The 18678-nt window shown below is 53.0% G+C and overlaps 1 protein-coding gene across 1 annotated transcript; it reads left to right on the top strand.

The window, feature by feature from the left end:
• The first annotated feature begins 1055 nt into the window (after positions 1-1055).
• LOC119146415 lies at positions 1056-18376 on the top strand. Its single transcript, XM_037384010.1, has 14 exons — positions 1056-1093; positions 2045-3174; positions 6830-7046; positions 8624-8781; positions 9138-9239; positions 10018-10215; positions 10601-11160; positions 12189-12462; positions 13159-13369; positions 14507-14649; positions 15526-15639; positions 16346-16549; positions 17079-17172; positions 18113-18376. Exons 2-14 carry the CDS (start codon positions 2304-2306, stop codon positions 18174-18176), a joined length of 3210 nt encoding a protein of 1069 aa, XP_037239907.1. The 5' UTR covers positions 1056-1093; positions 2045-2303; the 3' UTR covers positions 18177-18376.
• The last annotated feature ends 302 nt before the right edge of the window (positions 18377-18678 follow it).

The following is an 18678-nucleotide window of genomic DNA, read 5'->3' as shown; positions in this document are numbered from 1 at the left end:
TTCCAGGTTTTTCCTGCCTTTAATAACCTCAACCGGCAGAGCTTGTTCAGAATACAGGTAGGAAATGCATTCCAACAGCGAGGTATATTTTCCTAATGGGGTGGCCAGCAGGCACAGACCCTGCCTGAAGGCAGCAAGAGCCGCGGCTTTCCTCCTGGTGCCACAGCCCAGAGCTGCCCGGTGCTGCAGACCCACCTCCCAGGCAGACCGGACACAAAGGGAATTTGGGCATCAGCCGTACGCCTGAGCACAGTAACCATGAACCAGAGGTCCTGTCCCATCACCCCTGGCCTTCTTCCACCTGGAGGCCAGGTTGTGCCCCACAGGTCCCTGCTCGTTGCATGGGCCGCAGCCCCTCACGGCAGCAGCTCGGCAGCGGTTCCCTTCATCTCGTGGCAGGACGTTGGGTCTTCTGTCCCCAACCCCCCCTGGCTCTCCCTCCCCTCGTGCAGGCTGGTGGGCTATGGGGTTGGCCGGGGACGGTGTAGACGGGAGCAGGGAGCTTTCTGGGGGTCCAGGCTGTCCTTCTCACCAAAGGACGGGGCCCGGCCACGTGGCGCGGCAGCGGGCGAAGCGAGCACCAGGGCCAAGCACGAGGCAGAGGCGGGGGGCTTAGGGACCCGCGTGGGCCTGGGACCCTCCATAGGCGTGACAGGGGGTTGCTCCAGCCCCAGCTGCGCCAGGAGATCGCAGCAGGGGATGAGTCAGGGCCCCTTCTGGGCGCGGGTGGTTCCTCTTCCCAGCAGCTCTCCACCTCCCTTTGTAATCCCAGAGCCTCACGATTGCCTAAACACAATGTCTCCAAGATGAGACAGTTGCACTGAATACATCAGCCAGGAGGAGTACGGGCTTCGCGGCCCCACCGCTGAGCACCCAGCCTGCCCGCACCCTGGGTCCCAGCGCGACTTGGCGGGGGGCGCTGGAAGCTCGGGCCACCCCGCCCCGGGAGAGGAGCTGGAGAAGGATCTGGCACGCCGGGATGAGGGAACCTGGTTTTGGGACGGAGCCTTAGAGAGCGGCTCTCCCTCCGCCCCCGCCCCGCCCCGCCCCGCCCCCGCGGTGCGGTCCCGGCGGGCCGCGGCACCGAGCGGCGGTGAGTGCGCGGGGTGGGGACCGAGCGACCCCCGGAGCGGCACCGCTCCTGCACTGCGCCCCGGGACCGCCTGGCCCGGCGGGGCTGTGCGGGGCTGTGCCGGGCTGTGCGGGGCTGTGCCGGGCTGTGCGGGGCTGTGCCGAGCTGTGCTGGAGCTGTGCTGGAGCTGTGCCGGAGCTGTGCGGGGCTGTGCCGGAGCTGTGCGGGGCTGTGCCGAGCTGTGCGGGGCTGTGCGGGGCTGTGCCGGGCTGTGCCGGAGCTGTGCCGGAGCTGTGCCGGGCTGTGCGGGGCTGTGCCGGAGCTGTGCGGGGCTGTGCGGGGCTGTGCGGGGCTGTGCGGGAGCTGTGCCGGGCTGTGCGGGGCTGTGCCGGAGCTGTGCCGGGCTGTGCCGGAGCTGTGCCGGGCTGTGCGGGGCTGTGCGGGGCTGTGCGGGGCTGTGCCGGGGCTGTGCGGGGCTGTGCCGGAGCTGTGCCGGAGCTGTGCCGGAGCTGTGCCGGAGCTGTGCCGGGGCTGTGCGGGGCTGTGCCCGAGCTGTGCCGGAGCTGTGCCGGGCTGTGCGGGGCTGTGCCGGAGCTGTGCCGGGCTGTGCGGGGCTGTGCCGGAGCTGTGCCGGAGCTGTGCCGGGCTGTGCGGGGCTGTGCGGTGGACGGCTCAGGCTGAGCCCACTATTGTCTTTAGTGCCATTTAGTGTTAATTCCCGTGGAATAAATTTGACTCAGGGAAATAACAATTAGCACAGACACTGTACAACTTCCCATGTTCCCACAAGTCTCAGGCTTTCAGACACAAACCCACACGCTTTGTCCCTTTGCAGTTGCTGTTACGCATCTTGATTAACGTTGAAGAAATACAGGGAGGAAAAATTATAGGTCTTTAAGGCTGTTACATGTCACTGGTGTTTCTGTGTTTCCTAACAAGATTCTTCTTTTCTCCCTGCCCTGACTTTTAAAGGAGCTGAGCTAGGAAATCTCTTGTCCAAGCCGTACCCTTCTCTGATTTTTGTGGGATTGCTGCTCTGCTCTGCAAACCAGAACTCCCTGGAGAAGTGTGCCTGCCTCTGCCTGTGAGCATCCTACTCGGAGGCCTTACCTTGCTGTTGTGCAACAGCCAAGTGGTGGCAGCTTCCTTCTGTGCTCCGTTTGTGCCTGTGGAAAGGACAGACCCCCCTCTCCTCTAGATTTGACCTGAACCAAAAATCCCAGCCTTCTTCATGGGACCTATCTGGCACGTTGGATTGGTGGTACTTGTCTACATCTGGTTTCCCAAGGCTGCTGCCCAGAATCTCATAAAAAACCCCAGGGACCAGAGAACAGAGCATACCCTTTTAATTAATGAAGTCAATGCTGACAGCCCAGGAGAGGACACTTCAGAGTTTGTGGAGCTCTATCACACCAGTGGTCAAACAGCCCGCTTGGATGGCTACTATCTGGTCTTCTACAATGGCAATGGAAACCGAGCCTACAAAGTTTTGAACCTCCAGGGCAAAGTTACTAACAACCAAGGGCTCTTTCTCATCGGCTCCTCTTCTGTGAACCCTGCTATAGTTATTCCTAAGAACACTATCCAGAATGGCCCTGATGCAATTGCTGTCTACTATGGAAAAGGGAACTACAAGGAAGGCATGAGTGTCACAAGTTATGGACTGGTAGATGCTTTGGTCCATAAGACTAAGACAACAGACAGGGCAGATACACTGGTCAGGGTACTGACCCCTGGCAGAGAAGCTTTCCTGGAGGATTCCACCTTCAGGACCGTGGATGAGTCAATAGAAAGGTGCCATGGAGAAGATTCTCAGTGGATCTTCCAAGTGGCCATGCCCACCCCAGGCACAGACAACCACTGCATGCTGACTTCTCAGCTGAACGCATCTGCTGTCGTGATCAGTGAGGTCCTTCCTGCCTCTTCTTCTGAAGAGTTTGAGTTTATAGAGCTTCAGGGTCCGCACTCCACCCTGCTGAGGGACATTGTTCTGGTGCTAATCGATGGTCGTACCAAAGACATTTATTTCACCATAGACATTCATGGCAAAACCTCACTGGATGGGCTATTCCTGATCGGTCCAGCACAAAGCACAGCCCCAGGTAAGCACTGCAGTTTGGTGACTACCTCAGAGCTGGGGGAGCAAACAGCCAAGTCTGGGGCAGGAGGGTGCTGTCATTTTTTATTAGTGTTTGGCATCTGAGACATCAGTGAAAATGTGACTCAGAACACCATGGCAGATAAAAAAGCAAAACAAATGTTAGAAATTATTGGAAAAGGAATTACATAAAGCAAATAAAACATTAGAAGTTACTAGGAGAAGAGGAAAGAATGGAGGGCATCTTTTATGCCGCTGTGTAAATTCATGGTTTGCTTGTATCTTTAATTATGTCTTGTGTGGTACAATACCTTAATCTCAGAAAGGATGTATTAGAATTGGAGACATTCAGAGAAGGTCAGCTAGGATGGACGGCACTCTGGAAATGTGTCCACAGAAGAAATAACTAAGTACACCTAGAAAAGGGAAAGCTTAGGAGGGCCCTGACAGAAGTTTCAGAAATGTGAGTGGCCTGGGGAAAGCGGGCAGGGCTCGATTTACCTTTTCTTGTGGTGCAAGAACTAAAGAGCATCAGAAGATGCCTGCCATAGGACCCTGGCTGTGCCACACCTCCCTGCAGTGTCCCCTTTCTCTCTGTGTGTCTCGGTGGCCATTCACAGCAGGTTCACTCTCTTCTTAAAAAAGCACAAGGGTTTTTCTTCCATTGCACCATGTGCAAATGTAGCTCACATGTGTATTGGCTGTGTGAAGCTGTGATCTAAACTTCCTCCCAGCGTTCAAAATTTCTTCCAGGCCACCACAAGAGGAAGAAAAATCCTGTTATTTGGGGCACCTCAAAAGCAGACTTTGGCAGCTGCAGACACTGTCTCTGTAGATGTCTTGTGTAATTCACTGACTCATGATTTCTGAGTCAGGGAGCATACTTATCCCTTACAAAGCTGGTTCTCATAAAAATAAAAATACTTTTGCAATGAAAGCTTTTTTTTTTTTTTAAAGCAGATGAGCTCCTTTTGACAATTCAAACTGCTCCAAATACTCTCTCACCACCAGCAGAAGAGCTGATTGTCCACTTGAGCCCTGCTTTTCTCACCAGGAAAGGTTCTCTGCTCTTACCTCTTGGTGAGCTGGGGCTGTTAGCAGTCAAGAGCTAAGGCAGCTCAAAGCAAGCAATGTGAAAGCACAATCAGCTTGCAGACTAAGCAGGAAATCTCTAAGCCTTACATTTAACTCTTCCTCAAGGCTCACCCAAATCAAGAAGGTGACTTTGGCATTTTTTCCCAGTGAGGCTTTGTCAAGATGTCTCAAGCATATTGCACACACATTTTTCTGGGTTTTTGCCCAAAAGCACTCAATGACACTGTGTCTTTTCATTTTATTCATCTTAAAAGGATGCTTTTGTAGTGACTCCATGCTACGCACCCTGGGAGAGGTTGATTTAACCCTCTTCACTCTTCACAGTGGCCACTTCAGATTTGGGACAGGAACTTTTAAAATAGACCTGGCTGTTAGTCCTGCCTTTGTACAACTTCTCTGCCTGTTGCTGCAGAGTATTTAAAGCTGTGAGAGCACCAGAGCAAAACTCCTCCCTTGACAGATGACAGTGTGAAAACTTCCATTTGAATCATGGGACAGTTTGGGTTGGAAGGGACCTTAAAGATCACCTAGTTCCATCGCCCCGCCACAGGCAGGGACACCGTCTGCTAGAGCAGGTTGCTCAGAGCCCCATCTTACCTAAGCTTGAACATGTCCAGGGATGGAGCATCCGCAACTTCTATGGGCAACATGTTCCAGCATCTCACCAACCTCATGGTAAAACTTTTCTTCTTTATTCTTCTAATCTAGATCTACCCTCTTACATTTTAAAACCATTACCCCTCACCCTATCAGTATAAGCTCTGGGAAGAGTCTGTCCCAATCTTTCTTATAAGCTGCTTTTAAGTATTGAAAGGCTGCAAGAAGGTAATCCCAGAGTCTTCTCTTCTGCATGCTGAACAACCCCAGCTCTCTCAGCCTTTCTTCATGGGAGAAGTTCTTCCACCCCTTGGATCTTTTTTGGGGCCCTCCTCTGGACCTGCTCTTACAGGTCCATGTCTGCCTTGTGCTGTGACACCCAGAGCTGGATGCAGTGCACCAGGTGGGGTGTCACAAAAGCGGAGTAGAGCGGGAGGATCACCTCCCTCGACCTGCTGGCCACGCTGCTTTTGATGCCACCTGGGCTGTGAGCGCACATTGCTGGCTCATGTCCAGCTTTGTGTCCACCAGTATCCCCAGTTCCTTCTCTGCAGGGCTGCTCTCTATCCATTCATCCTCCAGCCTGTACTGATACTGGGCATTGCCCTGACCCAGACTTAGGACCTTGCACTTGGCCTCATTGAACTTCCTAAGGTTCACATGGGCCCACCCCTCCAGCCTGTCAAAGTCCCTCTGGATGCCATCGCTTCCCTGAAGTGTATCACCTGCGTCACTCAGCTTGGTGTCATCCGCAGGCTTGCTGAGGGTGTGCTCACCGCCTGTGTCATTAATGACCATGTTGAACTGTACTGGTCCCAATACAGACCCCTGAGAGACACCACTGGTTACTGCTCTCCATATGGGCATAGATCTGTCAACTGCAACTCTTGGGATGTGGCCATCCAGCCAGTTCCTTATCCGCTGAATAGTTCATCCATCGAGCCCAAATCTCTTCAATTTAGTGACACGGATGCTGTGTGGGGCCACATTAAAGGCCTTGCAGCAATCAAGACAGGCGACATCAGTTGCTTTTTCCTTACCCTCCAATGCAGTCACTCCATTGTAGAAGACCACCAGATTAGTCAGGCAGGGGAAAAATGGTCCCCTGGCAGGGGTGCACTGGGCTAAGGTACAGGACTGCCCTGTAGCGTGCAGGCGCCCTGGTGGCACTTCCCAAGGGATAACCACTTCTCCTTACCCTTCCGCCTCTCACATGATTCCTTCTTTAACGTTTGTTCCCTGAAGCTGGTCACGCAGGGAGAAGTATTGAAACATCAGCAATCTGCTGCTTTTTAATGTCCTCAGCAGCTCTTGCTGGGTGCTGGGGAAGTAACTTGTGAAGGGAACAGCAAATACGAGGAAGGAGATTGGGAAGCTCATGAAGCAGGGGAACTGCACCAAACCTCAACCTTAATTCTGTATGCTGGTATCTTGGGCCTTTGCTGAGTACGTGTGTTGTGTATGTGTAGTGTTCGTGTTTGTAAAAACCATGGACTTTAAATGCTAGAATAAAATGTAGATTCTTAAACATTTTTGTGTACTATTAAAGTAACTAACATGAAAGGTTAGTGGATTTTACAGACCTCTTTTAGAATTAAAAATTTACTTTGCTGCAAAGTCACATCAGCGCTTGCTTTCCAGTTCTCCTGCTTAGGCATGAATCGGCTCCTCTGTTCGCAGAACCAAAATAGCAGGACGAGCTCAGCTCAGATTTCCCCCTCCAGCTTCCTCCCTGCTGTGGATCTGGCCATGAACGGGGAAATTCAGGCTGAGTGAACATGAGAAGTGCTAGTGAGCAGAGAGATGGGGTAACAGATGCCAAATTTGCAATAACGGAACAACCCCAGCCACTTTCCCAGCTCCTGTGTCCAGCCCTCCAGGGCTGAAGAGATGCTGGTTTTCTACACGGGCTCTCACTCATGTGTTGCTCATGTGCCATCATTGTTCCTTTCCTTGCTGGTGTGTAGTGGATCTGACGTTCCCGGAGAACACCAGCCGTCCTGTCCTCGGGGCTGGCCCCAGTGCCATTGCCCTCTACAGAGGCAACAGCAGCAGTTTTGTCCCGGGGAAGGCGCTGCCGGTGGCCAGCCTGCTGGATGCCTTTGTGTATACGAGACACGAGGAGCCGAACCCGGAGCTGCTGGAGATCCTGACCCCTGGCAGACCTGCCTACAAGGAAAAGCGGTGAGGGGCTTCTCGCTGGGAGGAGGGTTTGGCACCGGAGTTTCCCTTGCCTGCTGGGGTCCCCCCTGCCCCAAACCCTGGTCAGGACTGGAAGGCAAGTGCCACCCCCAGACCAGGGTCTCCTCGGTGCTATCAAGCCCCAGCTTACTTTCTGCCACCTGCTCTGAGTTTGCCACTGTCCCCCTCTCTGCACTAGTCCTGTTACAGCTGCTGAAGTACTTGAGGAGGAATTTTCTTACCAAATGATTGCTGTTCATTATTTTATAATGTTAATTTTTTTTTTAATTAAAGTGTAGCGGTCACTATAATTTTTCCAGTTCTGCTTTATACAAGAAAAGGTTTTTCTTAGGTTCAGGATGGAATTTCAGGCCAAAGTGAGGGCAAGGGAGGGACTTCAGTATCACTCGCCTGACCCAGGAAGAAATCCCTGCCTTGCTTCATCCAGACCAAGGGCTGGAAGCGGGGTTACCGTTCATCCCAGGTTGAGCCACTTCCTATTAGGGATTTGGGTTTCTTTTTGTCTTTGTGGGTTAGGGGAACCTTTAGTAACCTTAGACTTTTGTGAGACATGAGAACTGTTTCCTTCACATTTTAGGCATGCTCTACTAATGGGAGAAAGGGGAGAGCAGAGTGGGTAAAGCACAGTGGAGCAGGTGGAGGAGCGGAGGCAGCAAGGTGCCATGCACATGAGATGGAGTGGGGTGTGCAGAACTGGGCAATAAGCAAAAAAAAAAATAAATGTCTGGCCACGCTCTCGTCTGCAGTTTTGATGGCAAAGCACGAGATTTGACCTCTGCGTATAACTGCCAACTAAATACCTATGTCCTGGCTCCGTAGCTGGTGGGAGATTCACCCTTTCTGGATGGCCCTGTGAAAAGACCATTTGAGACTACATGGAGTCAATCGTATCAGGAAAGGGTGTAGTTTACTCCCATGACAGGGTCACCGCTTACAGCATATTCCTATTCCTCCCTTTGCTCGTCTTTCTTCCACTTGTGAAATGAAATCTCCTACTCGTCCCGTAAGGAGGTGGTCCTGTTCCCTGAGGAGCTCTGAGCAGCTCTGCTCTGTGCAGCTCCTCACAGTGGGGCTTCATAGAATCATAGAACAGTTTGGGTTGGAAGGAACCTTCAAAGGTCATCTAGTCCAACCCCCAATCGTCCTCTTCGCCTTTGAGTTGAGGGCCCTTGCTCAAGCATTTCACCCTCCGGTGCTGCCTTCCCAGTTTGTCTAGCTGCACCCCACCGCTCTTCCCAGTGGTCCCAGGGTGAGCCTGAGGGTGTCTGTACTGTCTTGTCAGTCTTCACATCAGTCAAAAAACCAGCCAGTGCTAGAAGAGAAAAGGTTGGGTGAAGGCCATGATCTTTCTCCAGATTTAGTGAGCTCTTGGGCTTTTTTTTGAGAGAGGGAAGTACTGATGAGGCTGGGATATCTCTCCAAACCTTGTGAAGGGAGAAGACTCATAAGTGCATGGTTCTTCCCTCTGGTGCAGAAAGGTGTGACTGGTGGGTGAAGAGCACTCAGGTCCCTGGCTGACAAGTCGTGTTTTCCTGCATTTCCATGTCCGTCTCTTGCAGGCACCCGCTGGGAGGTATGTCCATGAGCCAGTGCAGCTGCTGCTCTGTGACCCGGGACTCCTTGTCCTACATCCCCAGCAGGCCCACCCCTGGCAAGTTCAATGATTGCCCCAGCAAACGCTTCAGCCAGACTCTCTCCTTCTGCCTCCATGTAGCAGGTGGGTATTAGCTATTTCTGCTCTGTAGGCAGGACCTCCTCAGGACAAGAGCATGTGCACCAGGCCAGAGATGTCCAGGAAGGCCACCCGGAGCCGTGCTGGGCTGTGTGAACATAACACCAAAGGGAATGCAACCAGGACATCTGGCAATTTTCTGCAGTATTTTTCTTCATGGCATCCCATGCCAAGTTGAGCTCCTCCTGTCTTCCTTACCCCACCCAGCTGCTTGTGGTGAAGAGAAGACTTTTCCGGCTCTCTGAGTGATAAGCAGGAGCTGAGCTGTACCCATCCAGAATGAGCTGGATCCCGTGACTGAGGTTGTACTGGCTGGGTAGCAGTTGGGTTTTGTTTCCTAGATTGCCAGGAGTGGCTCCTGAAGTCAGAAGACATCCTGATGGCTCTGGTCCAGGCCCTTGATGGATCCTGCAGCTGTGGAGTCTCTGCTGCCCACTTCAGAGGTGAGCTAGGCAGGAGTGGGGCAGACCGGGGGCCACCTGTGGTTAATGCCCATTTGCTTCTGATTTTCAGTCCTGCGTTTCCCTGTTGCACATGTCCTCCTGGCTTGGATCCCAGCTAATTTGAACTTGGTGCCAATGGCAGAAATGTTGAATGTTAGGTAGAACATGGTGCTGGTCTTCCATGTTCCACAGAGCGCTCCCATCTGCAGCTCCACCAACACACATCAGTGCTCATCTGCAGACCACCAGCTATTTTGACCTTGAGCATTTGCAGTCAGACAGGTGTGGCAACAGGGCTGACATCTTGACTATGAGTTTGTTGCCTGTTTGACCTTCTGATCCATATGAACTAAGCCAAGCTGCAGCAGAAATGCAAGTGGACTTACTGGTCTGTGTTGCTTTTCTGATATCCCTACTAGGTTAGCGGCGAGTGTGACTAGCGCATGCAGGCACGTGAAGAGCCATGACTTTGCAGCCTGCTTTGTCAGCAGCCTTATGTTTATCTTATGTTTAGACCCCTACCAAAGAGACCATTCTGCTCACTGCTGGAGCTGCAAGGCTTCAGAAGGATGAAGCTGGTATCTGGGTGTGCTGTGTGACTTGGTCCTGGGATGCAGAGGGCATCCAGCATTGTGTAGATGCCATGAGCTGCCCTGAGTCAGTCTGACCAGGAGGGCCATGGTGGCAGAGATGAGCTGGTGAACTCTGTCCCTTCCAGTAGAAAGTAGGTCTTCTGCAGTGTGGGGAAACTGAAGCAGTTCTCTGCTTGCCTCTGCAGAGCCAAAGGCAGTCTGCCAGGACCTGGGACTTGTGTTCACTACACTACTGACTGCTAAGTCAGAGGACGAGCTAAGCAGCCTGCTGCTAGCCTTCAAGACCTTCCTAGAGACACCCAGACTTCTGAGTTTTGACAGAAGGAACATCACAGCAGAAAGCTCCTGCTCCAAGGATATTAATGTGCCAGACTTGCCTCCAGGTACCAGACATCATTCTTGCAGGTTGGGGCATACGATGTGTTCGCGGGTGGACATGCGGCTCTAGCCCTCCTAGAGGGAGATGTCCCTCCCTCTGTTCCCTAGCTCAGGCAAAGATCCCTTCCAATTCCATCGCATCCAGTCACTAGAGCCCATATTGCTCATTACCTGGAATAACAGCAAGCTCTGTTGTTACAGCTGGTATTAGCCAGAGTATTGCCAGGGCTCTTCTAAGGAGTACAGAGCACACAGACGATAAAAATCTGATCCAGCATCCTCAGTCCTCTGCTGAATTTGGTCTCACCCCAAGAAAATAGTGTGCAACACCGTGTTGTTTCCCTGGGGCTCTGTGCTTAAGCCTGTATTTGTGACATTTTGGTTTCCAAGGTGTCCCATCAGAGATGCCAGAAGGGACTCAAGAGCCCTCTGTGCAAGTGGCCAAGCTACTCATCAATGAGGTGAACCCAGACAACCCAGGGGGAGGTGAGGATGCAGAGTACATTGAACTCTTCTACACTGGACGGACATGCTTTGACCTCCAGGGATACTGGTTGGTCCTCTACAATGGTAAAAATAGCCAGGCCTACCGGGTGTTGGACCTCTCTGGACACCACACAGATGAGCGGGGTTACTTCTTGGTGGGGAGCAGCACTGTGAGGCCAGCACCCACGATCAGGCTGCCCCCCAACACCATCCAGAATGGGGCGGATGCTGTGGCTCTCTACTACAGCAACAGCACCCGCTACGTGGTGAACATGGCTGTGACCGCAGAGGGGCTGGTGGACGCTGTGGTGTACACATCCCGAAAGGCAGAGAAGGCAGACCAGCTGGTCAAAGTGCTGGTACCAGGGCAGAGCATCTTGTATGAAAATGATTCTCACAGTACTGAGGACGAGTCTCTGAGCCGCTGCCACAGTTTGAGCACAAAACTCCAGAGCAGCTTCCAGGTGGGTTGATGGGAGATGTCTGTTCTCCATCCATAGTCGCTGGGAGGGCAGCGGTCGTGTTTCAGTATGTCCTTTATTTGGGAGAGCGGGGCGTTCTGGTGAGCAGCATCTATCTGCTGCTGTCTGCTGCCACTGTCACCAGCCCTCACCAGCTGCCTGTCGCTGGCCGGGTAACAGCTCCTTGCCCTGTGCAGCATGGCTCAGAGCCAGGAGATCCCTGAAGACAGCTCACAGGCCACCAGCCCCAGAACCAGGGAGTCTGCTTTTGGGCAGCAGCCTGGACTCTCAGGTTACCCTGAGCCAGATGTGGAGCCACCTCTTCACCCCTGCTTGTTGGGTACCACATTTGGGATGTGTGGCCCAGCATGCCGTGACCCCGAAACCCAGCTTTCTGCAGGGCTGATGGGTGAAGGATGTGCCTCGACCATGGCTATGATTGATTTTTGTTAATTTGTCTGAACCATTCTTTTTTATTTCAAAATGTCTAGTTTCAGACAGTCCCTCTGAAGGAACACTGCAGGCTATCTATGCTTGTCCTGCACAAAGCTGGATAAGGGAGGGCTTTGCTGCTCCACTGCTGATGCCTGCTGGGATCAGGCCAGCGCAGGGCAATAAAACCAGCAGGGTGTGCTCAGGTCCAAAGCTGGGGCAATAAAACTGCTCTAGAAGCAGAAGAGGTCTGCAGGCAGAGGGGCGTGCATCCGCAGCAGGAGAGACCCACAAGGAAGTGATGCTGTGGGTGGAAGCATGAGTGGCAGAAGTGCCTCTGGCAGTAGGGCAAGAGAATTGTTCCTAGCCCCGAGGGTGGAAGCCAAGGCAGCCGTGCGGATGTGTGCTGGTAGGACTGAGCAGCCAGGACCATGGGTGAACATGTGGTGGGAGTGTGGGGCAGAACCACCAAGTCCTTGTCGGGCCTCACCAGGGAGCTGTAGGAGGCACAAACAAGAAGCAAGAAGGTGAGCAGCCATCGCTCCACCTGAAGAAAGGGGAGCAGCAGCAGTGGCAGCAGCTTCTGTGTCTCCCCGCAGGTGACTGTGGTGACGCCGCTGGGGGAAAACTTCTGCAGCAGCTCCTCGGTGCCTGTCCCTCCTGCTGTCAGCATCAGCGAGCTGTGCCTGGCCGGCAGCTCTACCCCCTACCGCTTTGTTGAGCTGGAGGGGAAGCCTGGCAGCAGCCTGGCAGGGCTCAGCCTGGTCTTCTTCTCAGGGAAGGAGGGCAAGGCACGTGCCAGCGTCCCACTGAAGGGCACCATCGGAGCCACGGGGCTGTTTGTGTTTGCACTGGATGGAGAGCATGGGCACGGTGAGGCTGATGACACAGCTTGTGGTCTGTCTTCAAACAAATGGGCAGGTGGCTGAGCAGCTTTGAGGAAAGGGATGGAGGAGGGTGTGCAGCATGCGGAACAACTCTTCCTTGCCTTTCCTGTCCTTTATTCCTGTTTTTTCTGTATTTATTCTGCCTGGGCTGTTTCATCGCACTCCAGCTAAGAAGGTGGTTAATCCTCCTCCGTGCCTCTGCCAAGCTCCCCGTGCAGGGCAGAGGGACTGGGAGGACTGGAAGCTCCTCCTGCTGGTGCCAAGACAAGGGGGCTTTCAGGAGAAGAAGGGTCCACCAGGACTGTGGGTGGACCACCGTTCACTGATGCCATGTTCATTGATGCTCACTGAGCCCTGCAGTGCTGCTGCCTCCTCCTGGTCTTGAGGTGGTGTTTCCTCCGCACGTTCGTTTACTCTGATTTATTTTTTGTTTGCCTTAAATTCTGGCTGGGCTCCATGAAGAGGACTCTGCATCTCAGAGGAACCTTGATCTTTTTGTAAACCTATGTTCACAGCAAGCAGGCACTTCTTTACAGCTTTACTTGGCCTCAGTCACCACCATTATTTTGTTTCCCATTTCTGTTCTTGGAGTTCTCCTCGTTACCAGCTTGTCCTGTAAGGCTCGAGGCTCAGCCTAATACTGTCCAGATGTTCATCCCACCTATTCCCCTGGCATTTCCAGATGGGACAAACCTGACTTTCAAGGACATCTCTGCTGCTAGTGAAGCTTCCAGCGCTATTGCTGTGTACAGCACCAGCTTGATTCCTAGTGGCATGAAGGCGACATCAGAGCACTTGGTGGATGCTTTGGTTTACATGTGTGAGCCCAGCACAGCTGGAGGACACTTGGACTTCCTTGGACCATCTTACACTGTGCCCTGCAAGGCTGACAGGTGAGGTCGCTTCTCTGGGAAAATGTCTGTGGGTTCCCTGTGCCCAGAGCCTCTGGGTGGCATGTCGCTGAGCTTGCTGCCTCCTCCTGCCTCCTGTACAGCTGAACAATTCACTAGCACTGCGATGGGAAGCAGACAGGAGGGTAGCACACAGCAGTGGAAAATGTTTCCCCACCCTTGGCGTAGGGAATTGAACTTTGTTCCTCCACTGCTCACTTCACTTGCTTCCCCCAAGGGATATGTATGGCACGACATGAAGGAATGCAGCCTTTACAGATAGCTGCTGTATATGCTTCTTTTCAAAACTTTTTCTTTAAAAAAACCCAACCAAACAACACACCAAACAAAAAAGAATATCCCTGTGAGCAGCCAAACAGAACAAAACCTTACTTCCCTTTCACTCCCAGGTGGAGTCAACAACACATAGGACCGAGCCTTCCTCTTGGTGGGAATACTAGCAGAGTGCCTCCTGTCCACAAGAGCACGTCTGTTAATTAAATTTGTCATCCTCAAGTCCTCTCCCCAGGTGTCCCATCTGGTGTGACAACCTGGAAGTTCTGCGTTCACAGCCTCCCCTACGAGCATGCATGCACAGGGTGCAACCCCACATGTGTGGTTGTTCTGGGAAACTGTGATCTCCAGGGCAGCAGTTCGGTGGGAGAGCTCACACGGGCTGGCTCCAGGCAGCCTCTGTCAGTCCAGTCCTGAATGACCGCATCCAGAAAAGCTGGTCCCTCATACCGTGACCAAGTTCCTAAGCCCTGGTGTGGGGATGGAAGCAAATGGTTCAGTGAAATGCAGGGGCAGGTATTGTGTAGCTTGGAAAACTCATTATACTGGAGGACAAACTTAATTTTGGGAGGCTGGGTGTAATGAGGCAGCAATGTTACTCCTGCAGATACCTGTCAGACCAATTAGGTTTGCTCTGGCCAAGCCCAGGTCGTCTCCAGGTGGTGGGGTTGGCTGGCCCCATCTCTGTGATGGCTCTGTGAAGGCTGATCTCAAGCTCCAGCTCCAACAAACCCTCCGTCAGCTGCAGCAGTGTCAGGAACTGGGGCCTTGGGGGGCTTGTGGTTGGAGGTGGGAAGAATGGTACATGCCGTGTTGGTGAGCTCTAACCTCCTCTTCTGCGGACAGGCTCATGTCCCTGAGCCGTTGCACCAGTGGCAATGCCAGCACAGAACTGCAGTTTGCCATCTCGGACCCTACCCCTGGGCTGCAGAACAGCTGTCCCCAGGACACTTTGGCGGTGGATCTCCACCTCTGCCTCCTGACACCCAGTGAGTAGAGCGGGGTGCCCCACTGGTGCAGGGTGGGAGGGCTGGGATGGTGGGCTGACCTCAGCTTCACATGGCATGGGAGGGGGATGCTGGCAGGGAGCCTGCTGCCTCCCAGCTGTGAAAGGGGATGCGCTGGGGGAGAGTTGGTACAGACCCGCGTGTGGATGTGAGGCCACGTGCTCGCAGCTTCACCCTGTGCTTGTATGCAGGTGGCCACGTACTTCATTTGAGATGTCTCTGCTCAGATGGGGCCGAGCCCTGCTCAGGGTTTCTTTCTGCAGCATTAGATCCGCAGCACTGGCAGGAAAGTGCCCCCAGGCCTCTCATGATGGCAGGGACATGGTCAGGGAAACTGCCAAAACCCCCTCCTGTCTCAGCCCGTCCGGAGGGGCAGAGCAGTGTGGCTCAGCCCTAGCTCCAGAGCCAGCGAGCAGAAGTGCAGTGGGGTCTGCAGCCCCTGCAAAGGCCATGTTTGGGGCAGTCAGGACTTGGGTAAAGTGAAACAGAGGTTCTCCCTCCTCCTCCAGCCTCCTGAGAGGGACAAGTAGTGGACCTCTCCCTCTTCTCCCAGCATAAGACACCACTCTGTACTGGCCTGTATGGTGGGACACATGGGGCATGCCTCTTTCCCACTCCCCTGGGAGGCTGGTGAAGGAGCAAAGCTGGCACATGGTGTAGAAGACCAGAAGTGAAGACTCGCCCTGCAGCATGGGGGCAGAAGAGGATGGGATGCAGAGGAGGGTGGGAGGCAGGCTCTGGAGGAGCTTTGCTTCTGAGCTCAGGCATGAAGCCAAGTGTTTTGGAAGGGGCACGCGGCTGGGAGCTTATTAGTAGACCCAAGCTGCACGCGGAAAACCACATCTCCTTTTCCCCTAGACTGTTCCATGTGGACCCTGCACCACAGGAGGATGCTGGAAAGCTTGGGAAGGGCCTTGGTGAGCTCCCTAGAGGAGAAGTGTTCCTGTGGCGTCTCTCAGCTCTACCTGCAAGGTTGGTGCCCCGCTCCACTTGCAAGTGAGGGGGGCTGGAGGAGCAGTGGTGGGTACATGGGATTTCGGCACTGAGAGCAGGAGACAGCCTGACACAGGCTGCTTGCTCGAGGGGCTGTGAGGAATGGGCGTCTCTGATGATGCCTTTAGTTGTCTGCCAAACTGAATGTCCTAAACCCCCAAATTAAAAGGCTGCTTTGAGGGCTCTAGTTCTCAACTCTTTATCAGACTCTTTCAGCATTCTATACTTGCTTGAAGTACCTGGATCAAAAAGTTACTTCTGGAAGTCTTAGAGACCTACAGCTTTTGAGGGATGGGAAGAAATGTTTCTTGGTTTTTGGCTGATTTGTAAGGAAGTGAAGGCTTCACAGCCATGCTCTGTCTCCCTTGCCCAAACACCTTTTAGACCCTTTGAACAATTTCGGACAACTCTCACCAATGGGTATAGATCATGAAGTTACAAAGTGTAGTACAAAGTATTCTGCTGGGCTGGGAGGACAACTCCAAGTCCCTTTTGTCACTGAAAGGTTGAGCATGTGTTCCAAGTTACCTGCAATACAGTGTGATTTCAGAGCAGTGGAAGAAGAGGGTGAAGAGCGTGGGATCAGGAGGTGTTACTGAGCAGGGCGTGAAGTCACAGGAGCAATGTGTTCCTGAACATCTGGAGGGTTTCCAGCCACCCGACACCCACTGTTGTTTCTCTGCAGAGCTGAACCTGACCTGTGTGGGCTCCCTGGTGGAGGTCTGGGGCCAGCTGTGGGCTCGGCAGCCAGAGCAGCAGCAGTCCATCAAGACCTGGCAACAGGGCTTCCTGGCCAGCCCCCATCCTTTCTCCGTGGATGGGAGAGTGCTGAAAACCAGTCCGGAGTGCATCGCCCCAAAAAATGCACCGTCCGTCTCGCACAGCGGTGGTGAGTAGGAGGCAAAGCTGAGCACAGTGATCTGCTTTCAGCACAGTGCGCGGGGCTGGGGCTGGGGTTAGGCCACGTCTCTGTGTGAGAGGGGCAATGCAGAGCAAGCCACCAGACTGGGCTTCACTGGGGAGCCCCCGCCTTCTGGAGCTGTTGGACACACAGCCAGAAGCCCTGAAGCCTGCTTGGAGCAGCAGGCTGGAGCTGGGCAGAGCTGGCATGCCACAAGGGGTGGCGTGGGGTGGAAGAGTGGCTTTCCACATCAGGAGACAGGGACAGCCCTGTTGTTCCCCAGAGAAGTTACGGGTGCCCTATCATTGCAAGTGTTCAAGGTCAGGCTGGAGAAGGCTTTGAGCAACCTGATCTAGTGAAGGATGTCCCCGCCCTTGGCAGGGGGTTGAACAAGATGACCGTTAAAGGTCCCTTCCAACCCAACTGGTTCTGCCACCCCCTGATTCTGTGACCTCCTGGTGACACCCCATGCTGGGAAGGGTGTCACAACACTCCATCTCTGCCTTTGCACCCTCAGCTTCCTTCCAGGGCTGGGAAATCGCCTTGTTTGTCCTGGGATCTTTCCTGCTCATCTTCTTGTTGGTTGGCCTGGCATTTTACTTCATGAAAAGGTGAGAAACCGTCTTCCCATCTGCCTTGCACCTCTCACCCTCTCCTTCCCGGGTGCTTCCTTTGGAATTGCTGTACAGGGACTTGTTCCTTCACTCAGCTGAACATCTACATGCTGCATCCAAACACTCCAAGATGTTGCTCCTAATTTTTGCAGCAAAGTCCCTTTGCTTTTGATGCAGCAGACTGCGAGTTCTGCAGGAGGTTAAGATAACCACCAATAAAACCACGGATAATGCTAGACATGTCAGTGGGCACAGTGTAAAGGCCATCAATCTTACAACACGCTGTGGTGGGAGAGCAGAAAGCTGAAGGCTCGTGGCACACAAGGGGCAGTGAGTGATGATGCTTTGGCCACAGGGAAGAACTCTTCCTTAGAGTAGGGTGAAAGCAATGGACCACTTAGGATTACCTTGATGGGAAACAGCTTCCACACGATTACATGACACCACTTTAATTACTTGGTATTTCCCAACGTTGTCAGCAGACAATCAGCAGCTTAACACTCAGGCCACATATTTTTTTTGAAACAGGCATTACAGTGGATGGGTTATTTAACCAGCCCAGGTGATTTATTTCCATTAATTTTTACCAGTCTTATCATTGGATAAGGGGGCTGATGTGCAAGAGTTAGAAATGAGGAAAGTTCTTAAAATACATTTGGGGAATAGAAAACTCAGTTTTATTTTTTAAAACGAATTTAAAAAATACTCTAAGTCAGATTTAGGGAAGCTCTTTGAGAAACCAGGGTGGTTTTAAGTTGATGTACTTGTGTCAGGTGATGGCAAGTGTTCTGCTCCTGTTTTTCCCTAAAACATTAACAGTGACCATAGGAAACTCTGTACCTGCTGAAGGCTGAAATGCAAAGCTGAGATGCAGATTAGCTACCTTGTGCGAAAGAGCAGAACAACTGAGCTTGCATTTTTCTTTGTTGCTTTTCAGACGTCCCCCAAATTACACCAACATCGAAATGAATGACTCTGGGGAGATTGCAGCAGACTTCTGATGCTCCGGGGCACAGCTGCAGGAGGGTCTAACAGCACTGGGGCCAGGCATGTGTCTCTGGGGTTGACAGAATGGTTGCAGAGCTCCCCCATCCACCAGGGTTTGCTGCAAGGACCTGCAAAATGCCCAGGTGTATTCGTATCTATATAGAGAGAGGTGTGTGTGTGTATACAAATACATTATTGAATTACTTCTACACTTCTAAATTTTGACCTCAGACTCAAGGAGTTCAAAGAAACAGGCTGGGGACAACTTCTAGGAAAAGTTTGTGCTGAGTGTGGTGACCAGAAAGAAAGAAGCCTGCTTGGCTGATGCAGAGGAAGGACATACTCTGTCTGTCTCCTCTTGAGATTCACTGCTGGGTGATGAACCAAGGCAACCCCCAGGCAGACCCTTCCACCCGGCAGGCAAGTCTAGTTTCTAGTCCCTCTGGAGTCTGCTGGTGCAGTGAAAGTACACGAGCCTCCCTCAAGCCCATCTTGTTCAGGCAAGGGGGTCCTCAG

This window comes from Falco rusticolus, chromosome 4 (assembly GCF_015220075.1).
Source record: "Falco rusticolus isolate bFalRus1 chromosome 4, bFalRus1.pri, whole genome shotgun sequence".
NCBI classification, from domain to species: Eukaryota; Metazoa; Chordata; class Aves; order Falconiformes; family Falconidae; genus Falco; species Falco rusticolus.
The sequence above is the reverse complement of the archived record's forward strand: the minus strand, read 5'-3'. Positions and strand labels throughout refer to the sequence as shown.